Source organism: Balaenoptera physalus, assembly GCF_965194825.1.
Source record: "Balaenoptera physalus genome assembly, chromosome: 17".
In the NCBI taxonomy this organism is placed as follows: Eukaryota; Metazoa; Chordata; class Mammalia; order Artiodactyla; family Balaenopteridae; genus Balaenoptera; species Balaenoptera physalus.
The window spans coordinates 85,363,014-85,373,001 of record NC_138895.1 but is presented as its reverse complement, the minus strand read 5'-3'; the positions used below and the strand labels follow the sequence as shown (position 1 = coordinate 85,373,001).

Below are 9,988 nucleotides of genomic sequence, written 5' to 3'. Positions count from 1 at the left end.
GCCCGCCTGCCTCTGCGCTCCGGCTCGCGCCATGAGACTACAACTCCCAGCGTGCCCCGCGCGCCAGCGGACTACAAATGGACGGGCGCCGCGGCCACGGGCCAGTTAGCAGCTCCGGGAGCGACGCTGCCGCGGGCTCGGGGAGGACCCGGCAGGTGCGAGCTGATTGGCGGCGCGGGCTACGGCGGCCGACAGGGGGCGGTGGCGGCCGCTGGCCGAGAGTCCGGAGGCGGGGCCTCGGGCCTCGGGCGCTGCGAGCCCGGTGGGCCACGACTCCGCCGCGGCAGGGTGCGGGCTGAGGCCATGGGCGACCGCAGCGGCGCGAGCGGCTCCCGGCGCCGGAGGACGGGGTCGCGGCCCTCGAGCCAGGGCGGCAGCGGGCCCGCGGCGGCGGCGGAAGAGGAGGTACGGGACGTGGGCGCCGGGGGGGACGCGCCTGCCCCGGAGAAGGACAAGGACGGAGACGTCGACGTGGGCAGCGGCCAGTGGGATTTGAGGTAGCGGTGCGCCTGACCCCTAACCTTTGACCCCGACCGGGGGCCTGCGCGACCCTCTCTGTTCCCCCAGGCGTGTCCGCCGCAGCTCGGATTCCGAGCTCGAGAGCCTGGCGCTTGGGCTCCGAGTCCGAGAGCCTGGCTTCCGGACTTTGCGTGGATAGGTGTGCCCCTTGGGCCTCGGCGGGGAAACTTAGGGGGAGGTTAGGGGTGGAGGGTCGCCTGACAAGGTCACACAGTTGGGGGCGCCGAGGGGAGCCGGCAGCGGCCCAGCTTCCAGACGCCCCTCCCTCTGCACATCTTTAGATGGGTCCTGAGGCTCTTTCCCAGGGTGAGCCCAGAGCCTGGAGCCCTAGGTGGGCTGGTTCCAGCCACCCATACTGTTCTCTTCCTGGAAGGAGATGGATGGCGTCTGGCGGTGTGTGATGAAGGGGGTCCCTCCTGAGGGCTATGAGGGGTGCCTTGTGGGTAGATAAGGCTCCCAGAGGAGGGTGGGCTGGCTGGGGAGTGGGCCAGCAGGAGCTTGGGACTGCCTGAGGAAAGGGGCAGGGGGCAGTGCGAGAGGATTTCTCATCCCTTGCAGACCCTCCCAAGAATGGTCTTCACAAAGGTCTCTCATCCTTTACCCAGTGATTGACTGGCCTGGGGTCCTGCTTATATTACCAGCACAAATGCCTGCTCTAGGGTCAGAGACGGGTCCTGTATTGGGACTCTCACCCCTGGCTGGGGTACAAGAGAGGGGTTTGAAGTGGGCACACCCACAGGTGGTCTCCCTGCTTAGCTGAAGGACTGATGGGAAGGGGGTGGGGAGCAAGCTGTGGCTGATGGGGAGGACCTGGCCCACCTGGGCACTGGCTAAGTCCTGCAGCTGTGCCCCCTCCGCCCACCGTAGCCTTCATCCTGGCCAAGGGGCCCTCAGGGACGCTGGCTTTGGAAGCAGCTCCAGAGCTAGAGATTATCAAGGAGGAAGTGGGCAACCTGTCAGTGGGTTGGCAAGGATTTGCTCTCTCATTAAAGAAGAACCGAGGCTTTCTTCACTGGGTACTGTGGGGAGGGGATGGGCAGGGGCAGCTGCGGCGCAGGCACTGTCCTTGCCCTTGGGGTGCGCGCAGTTCACCTGGGAGATAAGATAATCTCAGCACTGAGCGTTGTGAGCAAAGGTCTGGCGCAGAGTTCATGATGGCACCGTGGGGGAGGAGGGCGGCTCTACTGGGGGGTGCTGGCTTTCTGTGGGCCTGAGGTGGGACTGAGGGAGGATGCGAAGGATAGGAGTGTCCTGGAGTCCCCTCTGCTAACTCCCCACGTTGCCCTCTCCGGGAGGCCGGGGCGTGGCTGGCTCGATCTGCCTCTGGAGGGGGTGGGATTCGGGGTCATTTTGTATGAGATGGGGGGGTGCCAGCTTCGGGCCAAGCGGTCACCCTGGGTGGGCAGTCGCTTTCCTGCTCCACACAGGCCAGGTGGCCAGCAGCCTCTCCTGCACTCCCGCTCGCTGGGCTGAGTGAGCAGCAGCGCTGACTCGCCACCCTCGAGGTCTGGACCCTTGGGAAGAGGAGCCGGTGGCAGGGATGGGCCACAGCAGTCCCCTCTGATCCACAGGACACGCAGGCTACGTGTGCTTGTCCCTCATGCCAGACGCCGCAGGGTTTGGGGTCTCCTGGGGCAGAACCAGGCCTTGCTGTGTCTGCCCTCTTGGCGTCTGGCCTCTGCCGCCCTTCCTCCCCGTCATCTTCCTCTCACCTGCCGCCTCTCCTCCCTGCTTGTTCCGCCCCCTTCTTCCTCCCTCCCCTCCCGACACTTCCTGCTCACCTTGGCCTGGCAGGCCCGGTCAGGCTCTGGGTGGGGCCGGAAGGAGGGAGGGCCGCCCCTTGTGCCCTGCCTCTCGGCTCCTTCCTTTCAGGGGCACCGCACTGCCCTGTGCGCCCTCCAGCCCTTGGTTCCTGGGCCCTCCAGGCAGCGCCTTCTTGTCGTGGGGCTCTCCCAGGGGCTTGTCTCTGAGGTGTCCTCTGTTTCTCCCTCTCTAGCAGGGACTGAGGACACGGGGAGCCCACCCAACTGCCCACCCAACTGGAGGAAGCGCCAAGGGGGTGGCAGCTGGGAGGCGAGTTGGCACCCTGCCCCCTCCTTGTTCTAACTGGCCCGGGAGCTGGACCATGTGGTCCTGCATGTGTGGTCCGCACTTGGGGCTGTGCCTCTGGGCAAGCTTTGAACCTCGGTGAGCCTCAGTTTCCCCGTGTGCCCGCCTTCCAGTGCTGGTGTGAGGTGGTGAAAGAGGTGGTACCTGTGATGAGTTAGAATGGCCCTGCTGGCTGGGTGGGACTTGGGAGCAGGTGGGCGGGCTGCTGGAGGGCACAGAGGTGTGGGCAGCGCCTGCAGTAGGGGAGAGGGTGACAGAGCTCTGGGCAAGGCGGCCAGGCCCCGCGTCCATGCCAACCATGCCTGGTGCCCTCTGGTCCACTGCAGCTGACTGCATCGGCAAGGCTGGACTTCTGGGGGGATTGGTGGGTGGTGGGCTTCCTTCCCTGGGTTGGGCCCTCCGACCTCGGGGCAGGGAGCTGCCTGGGTTGGGGATGGTCAGAAGGCTGGTGGAGGGACCTGAGGGGCGGGTGTGGGTGGCTTGGGGAAGGCCTAGGAACCTGACAGGAGGAATCTGGAAGAGCTTTTATAATGTTATTTGCTGTCAGGTTTGGAAAACGCTGCCCTTCCCCCACCCCCATTTTCATCTTAGAGATTGCTGCAAATAAAGTCAGTGTGGTCTTCTCAGTGGCCCAAAGCGGGCAGGGGTCACGCTGTTGTGAAACAGTCCCCTGGGCGTGTCGAGCCGGGCGTGGACATGCAGATGGCGGTTGGCAGGTTGTGGCATGAGGTGGCTTTGGGACGATTCCAGTAAAAGCAAATGGGCTTGAATTTGGGGGAGGGTTCTGGGCAAGCCCATCCAGTGGAGAGGCCCAGAGACTGTCCTCTCTGGGGAGCTGGGCCTTGGAGCTCTGCTTGCCTCTCCGAAAGGCAGGTACAGAAACTCAGGAAGAAGAGGGCCTGGGGTGGAGCGCACAGCCCCACTGCGCGCGGTCCGGCATGGCGCTGGAGGGCAGGTGCAAGGAGGCCAGGTCTGTGACTGGGAGAGGTGGGTGGGCCAGGTGTGGGCAGACCTCGGCCTGGGAAGGCAGAGGTCAGACTGTCAGCACTGCCCTGGCTGAAGATGCTGATTGGCGTCTTGTCCTCCCTGGCCCTTCATCTCCTGGGTGCGGCCGTCTGAGTGCTGACCCCGGCCATAGCCAGGCCTGCCACAGAGGCAGGGCCACCCCCGGAGGCCCTCTCTTCTCCTGTGCCCCAGCTGCCTCTTGAGGTGGAGCTGTGTCCAGGGGAGGGAAGGGGAGGCCCTGGCTTCTCCTCTTACAAAACCGGAGGCCTTGCTCAACGCCGTGGAAGGCCTCCTGGTGGCAGGGCACTTGGGGTGAGGCGGGGCTGCAGCCAAGGACCGGCACCAGGGCTGAGCCTTGCCCCGCCATGCTGTGGCCGCTCCACCTCTGCCTCGCCCTGAGGATCAGGCAGGGACGTGAGGCTCTGCGTCTGTGTCCCCCAACCCTAGCACTGGGTGCGAGAGCTCATGGGCGGGGGGCACCGAAAGTGCCTCTGCTGGATTCTACTGTAGACCTCCCTGCCATCAGGCACCCAGCGCCTGGGTGCCGGTGCCCGCTGGGACCTGTGTGGGCCAAATGGAGGGAGGAGGCGGTTGGAGTGGGGCCCTTGGCTCACTGGGTGGTGGGCTGGGCCGACTGCAAAGGCAGATTCACTCCCCCCCCATCATCTGTCCAGCATTGCCGGATGGGCCCCCGGACCCCTGGGGTGGACTCTTCCTGTGGGCCCATTACCACTCCTTAGCCAGCGAGTGTGGCGGCAGCCAGAGGCATCTGCGGAGGGAGGTGGGCTCCCAGCCTGGGGGACTCCGGCCCCGCGTAGCCAGCTCCTGTCTGGGGCGTGCCCCCGCCCACCTGCAGCGTGCAGCGTCAGGCCTCTGGGTGTTCCTGAGAGCTTGGCATGGCCTGGCCCCTCTCTGGTGATACATGGGGAGTAGGATGTGTGGGCAGATGGGTGTGAGCTGCCCAGAGTGAGGGGCTGGGCGCGGCCAGGTTCCCAGGTGTCTGCCAGGGCTGGGAGGCGTGGGCCTGCTTTTGGCCTTGCCTGAGGTTCTCACTGCCTGGGGCTCTGCGGGTGCCCACTCCTGCTTTCCAGGTGCCACCGCCTGCAGGATTCTCTGTTCAGCTCCGACAGTGGCTTCAACAACTACCGTGGCATCCTGAATTGGTGTGTGGTGATGCTGGTAAGTAGGGTGGCGTCTTGGAGCAGGTGTCGCTGTGACCAGGTGGGGCACGGGCTCTGCCCCCTGGGGCGGGTGGCCAGAGCTTTTGTGGCTGGGCTGAGTGGAGAGGGATCGCGGTGGTGGTCCCTGCAGCGGCTGTATACTGGGCTCCCAGAGGGCACACACTCAACCCTTGTCCCTGTTGAATCCCAGGAGACGCCTGCAGGTCTAGCGTGGGAGCCTTTGTGCCGTGGGCTGTGCCCGAGGGGCACTGGGGTCTCCTGAGGGGCTTCTCTGGCTTGGCGTGGGGGCAGGAAGGAGTAGACAGGCTGATGGGCTGGTGGGCCTTGGGGCTGTGGAAGGGGCGCTGTGGGTGCAGGGCCTCCTGGCAGCACGTGTGAGTGGTCTTGGGGGTCCGTGAAGAGTTTCCTCTTCTGTTCCAAATGGCCCTCGTGGGCGTGGAGCCCCCAGGCAGGCCCGGACTTGGGGGAGCAGGGGTGAGAATATGGTTCCTTGGCTCAGCTCTGCAGCCGCGGGCCCCAGCTCTGCGGGCCGCTGGCCCCCTCCCCCAGTCTCAGGAGGGTGAGTGCAGGGAGCCCTGCGGCTGCCTCGCGCTGCGGCCTGGTCGAGGCCGCTGCTTCAGGGGCCCCGCTCCCCCGGCACTTGGTGGGGCTGGGCCAGCAGCTCTGGCCCACAAGCAGCTGGAGTCCAGAGCTCCAGGACGAAGCCTTCAGGCGGGGCAGGGGGCAGGGGCCTCTCTGGGCCCTGCCCCCGCCACTCAGGGCCATGTGGCGCAACGCCCTTGACCCTCCACCCAACGTGTCTGCCTGTCTTGGGTGTGGCTCCCGCGGCTGCCCGTGTACAAGGGGCTCCCACACCTTCCCTGTCTGTGGCCCCAGGAGGCTCCCTGGGGAGCTGTGGGGTGCCATGCAGCCTGGTGGGTGAGAAGCTGGCTGGGCAAGGCGAGAGCGGGCCGTAGGCCAGCCCAGACCCAGGAGATGACGTGTTCCTGGTCTCTGGAGGCCATTGCTGGCCGAGGCTGGGTTTGTGAAGAGGGGGTCGTGCGGGGCAGGCCCTCAGCTGCCTGGGCGGCACTGTCTGCTCTCCTGCAGCCCCTGGGCCTGCCTGGCCCTTTGGTGCCACCCCAAAGCCTTCCCCCTGCTTCTGGTACCTCTGCCACACCCCCCCGTAGGAGACGCGCATCCCGAGCTGCGTTCCCTCTGCAGCCTGGGCCTCCAGGTGGGTGCTGCCCATTTGCAGCTCCAGCTCTCGCCTGCTGTGAGCTCTCAGGACAGGCCACCTCCAGGTGGGGTGACATTGTAGGACCGCGTGTGTCCTGGTAAGCTGGCCGGTCAGGCGTTTGACTGGGAGAGGGTGTGGCAGGTGGCCCCTGCATCTCTGAGCTTGTCACCTCCTCGTGAAACTTGCCAGGTAAGGGACCCCACCAGTGTCCCCTGGAGAAGCATCACTTTTCTGCAGAACCTTCCGTACCCTGCCTGGGGCCTGTGCCTTGTGGGCTGGGGCGGGAGGTCCCTGTGCCTGCAGAGGAAGGCCAGGCACCCAGCCACCGGCTAAAGGCAAGAGCTTGTCGTGACGGGGGCTCCATCCTCGGCTGCTGGTGCTGCAGGAACGGCCGAGGCGGGCAGGGGCGTGAGTTACAGTGTGGCGCTCCAGGCCCAGCTTTCCCCGGCCCCTCAGCGCTCTGGCCTGCTTCTTCCCACCACCCCACACAGGGCGTGGGCGCTCCCGGTGCAGCGCCTGCCACACGGCCCGGCGCTGCGAGGACTGGCCTGACTGGCAGGGCGGTGCCCTGGGCGTGGGTGGCAGCTCCGTCTGGCAGGCTTGGACTTTGGGACTGTTGCTGTGGCCTCGGGGCCCTCACCAGCTCAGTGGGATGGAGGCGGGCTGCTGGACGGCGCGGGTCTCTTTCTGCTGCCGAAGACACAGGCATCTGGGAAGTGCCTGGTGTCGGGGTCGGCTCCTTCTCACTGGCGTGCCGGGGGCAGCGCCGAGGGGCTTCCCGTCCCTGCACTGGTGCCCGCGGGGTGGGTTGCGAGTCTCGGAGCTTGGCGTGAGGTCAGACAGGGCTGGGCCTGCAGGACGGAGGCCGCTGCTCGGACCTGCGGGTGCCGGGAGGAGCTGGGGTGGCTGCTCTGGGGCCAGAGATGACAGGGTTGTGTCCCTCTTTCTTTCTTGCAGATCTTGAGCAATGCACGGTTATTTTTAGAGAACCTCATCAAGTGAGTGGGCCCTGGCCCTGCCCCACCCACTGCCAGCTCAGGCCCCGCCCCTCACCCACTCAGACCCTCATCCCCCACCTGCCCATCCGCAGGTACGGCATCCTGGTGGATCCCATCCAGGTGGTGTCTCTGTTTCTGAAGGATCCCTACAGCTGGCCCGCTCTGTGCCTGGTTATTGGTGAGCTGAGTGCCCAGGAGGCCTCGGGTGGGGACAGGGCTGACCCGGGCCTGAACCTGCCCTGTGGCGCTTCTGTCCTCAGTGGCCAACGTCTTTGCTGTGGCTGCGTTCCAGGTGGAGAAGCGCCTGGCTGTGGTAAGCAGCGCCCTCACGCCCACCCTCGCCCTGCCCGGAGGTCTGCTCCTCACCAGCCGAACTTAGGGCGGGCCAGCAGCCCGTCCCACTGTGTTTCATTCCGGGTGTGGGGCTGTGTGCGGCTTTCCCGGGAGGGGCTGCGCCTCGGGGCCTGGCGGCCATGCCCTAGGGAGACCCTCTGGCCGGGGAGTGGGGGCCCCCGGCTGAGCGGTGTGCTCCCCCACCCACCCCAGGGCGCCCTGACGGAGCAGGCGGGGCTGCTGCTGCACGCGGGCAACTTGGCCACCATTCTCTGCTTCCCGGCGGCTGTGGCCCTCCTGCTTGCGTCCATCACTCCAGGTGGGCCACCCGTCTCACCCCCGTCCCAACCTGTCTCTGGGGCCCGTGGGAGAGACCTAGGCGAGCCACAGGGGCTGCCCCTGTGGCCGTGGCTCTCCTGTGGGCAGTGTGGGAGGCGCATGGCCTGAGCTTGCCTCTCCTGCAGTGGGCTCCGTGCTGGCTCTGATGGTGTACACCATCCTCTTCCTCAAGCTGTGCTCCTACCGGGATGTCAACCTGTGGTGCCGAGAGCGCGGGGCTAGGGCCAAGGCCAAGGCTGGTGAGGGGCTGCCTGGGGCTGGGGCCACCCGGGGCTGCCACCTACTGTGGGGCTGGACCCGGGCAGCATCGCAGCCTCACCCCGCCCTGCCACTTGCTCGTAGCTGCTGCGGTTAAGAAGGCCAACGGGGGAGCTGCCCAGTGCACCGTGAGCTACCCTGACAACCTGACCTACCGTGGTGAGAACCCTGCCGGGGCCTGGGGGAGGGGGGCTGCTGGGGGCGGGGCCTCCTCGGCCTGCTAGCCCCACCCTCCCGTTGCAGATTTGTACTACTTCCTTTTTGCCCCCACCCTGTGTTACGAGCTCAACTTCCCCCGCTCCGCCCGCATCCGAAAGCGTTTCCTGCTGCGGCGGCTCCTTGAGATGGTGAGGCTGGAGGCTGGGGGCCTCGCGGGCTGGGGGGCCACCGGGCACTGGGGGGCTCAGCCCGCTGTTCTCTGCTTCCTCCTCCAGCTGTTCCTCACGCAGCTCATGGTGGGGCTGATTCAGCAGGTACGCGGGCTGGGCTGGGGGCTGTGCTGGGCGGGGGCGGGGGCGGGGGTGGGGGGAGTTGCTGGAGGAGGGTAGCTCGGGCGGCCGGGGAGCTGACGCCCTGCCCTCTTTGCAGTGGATGGTCCCCACCATCCAGAACTCCATGAAGCCCTTCAAGGTGAGCAGGCAGGCCCTGGCGGGGTGGGGTCTGAGGGCGGGACGGAGGGAGCCAGCTGCACCCTGTCTCTGCAGGACATGGACTACTCGCGCATCATCGAGCGCCTCCTGAAGCTGGCGGTGAGCAGCCTGGTGGGTGGGGGCACGTGGGGGGGTGGTGGTGGTGGTGGTCTGGAACCTGGCACACGCCTCCCCGCAGGTCCCCAACCACCTCATCTGGCTCATCTTCTTCTACTGGCTGTTCCACTCCTGCCTGAACGCCGTGGCCGAGCTCATGCACTTCGGAGACCGCGAGTTCTATCGGGACTGGTGGTGGGTGGCCTTGGGTGTGGGGCCGGGGGCTGGGGGGGGGAGGGCCGTGGCGCAGCCCGGTCACCCGCCGTCTCCCGACCCCCAGGAACTCTGAGTCCGTCACCTACTTTTGGCAGAACTGGAACATCCCCGTACACAAGTGGTGCCTAAGGTGGGTGTGGGTGCTGCAGCCGGCGGGCGGGCGGACGGGCGGCCGGCACGTGGCCCGGGCGCCCGCCCCACGGCCGCTTCCTTCTGCAGACACTTCTACAAGCCCATGCTCCGGAGAGGCAGCAGCAAGTGGGCAGCCAGGATGGGGGTGTTCCTGGCTTCGGCCTTCTTCCACGAGGTCAGTGCCCTGTGGGTGCGTCCTGTCCCACCTCGGGCGGGGGTTGCCAAGGGGCCAGCTGACGCCCCTCTCCCCCACCCAGTACCTGGTGAGCGTCCCCCTGCGCATGTTCCGCCTCTGGGCCTTCTCGGGCATGATGGCTCAGGTGAGCACCCCGCGTGGCCTGGCACCCCCCGCGCCCGGGAGCCAGCCCCGGGCCGCTGAGGCCTGCTAAGCGGGCCCCGCCCGTGTCCCCAGATCCCCCTGGCCTGGATCGTGGGCCGCTTCTTCCGTGGCAACTACGGGAACGCGGCCGTGTGGCTGACGCTCATCATCGGGCAGCCTGTGGCGGTGCTCATGTACGTCCACGACTACTACGTGCTCAACCACGAGGCCCCGACGGCCGGGGCCTGAGCCGCTCCAGGCCCGCCCTCCTTGCTGCGGCTGCCTGCCTTGCCTCACTGCCCGCGGCTGGAGCCGGCCCCCGACCCGTGTGCTGGGGAGAGGCCTGGCTGGTCGCTGCTGCCTCTCTGCCCCTATGGGGCACCCTCCTGCCCCCTCAGGGATGGCAGACTGGGCCCGTGGGAGGTGCCAGCACTGCGGGAGCTGTGCCGATCCCGCCCAGGGGTCTGAATGTGTCAATAAAGTGCTGTCCACAGTGAGCTCCCTCAGCCTCCAGGGCGCGGGGCTGCTGGGAGGTGGTGGCCGTCCGAGTCCCGCGGGGGCGGCCTCCCTTGGGCTGGACCGTGGGAGGGAGATCTGGGTCCCCTCGGCGTCCC

At 67.1% G+C, this 9,988-nt stretch overlaps 1 protein-coding gene across 3 annotated transcripts; it reads left to right on the top strand.

Annotated features, from left to right (window-relative positions):
- The first annotated feature begins 207 nt into the window (after positions 1-207).
- Positions 208-9,871, top strand: DGAT1 (diacylglycerol O-acyltransferase 1). 3 transcript variants are annotated; one of them, XM_082432960.1, is made up of 17 exons: positions 209-497; positions 4,725-4,812; positions 6,991-7,031; positions 7,124-7,209; positions 7,292-7,344; positions 7,578-7,683; positions 7,829-7,942; positions 8,046-8,120; positions 8,205-8,308; positions 8,396-8,434; positions 8,550-8,591; positions 8,666-8,710; positions 8,790-8,902; positions 8,988-9,053; positions 9,143-9,230; positions 9,313-9,375; positions 9,468-9,871. In XM_082432960.1, exons 1-17 carry the CDS (start codon positions 304-306, stop codon positions 9,621-9,623), a joined length of 1,473 nt encoding a protein of 490 aa, XP_082289086.1. In that variant the 5' UTR covers positions 209-303; the 3' UTR covers positions 9,624-9,871. The 3 variants fall into 3 exon arrangements, with proteins under 3 accessions (XP_082289088.1, XP_082289087.1, XP_082289086.1); XM_082432962.1 differs by lacking the exon at positions 7,829-7,942 and having other exon boundaries at positions 208-497; XM_082432961.1 differs by lacking the exon at positions 9,313-9,375 and having other exon boundaries at positions 208-497.
- Positions 9,872-9,988: the final 117 nt, after the last annotated feature.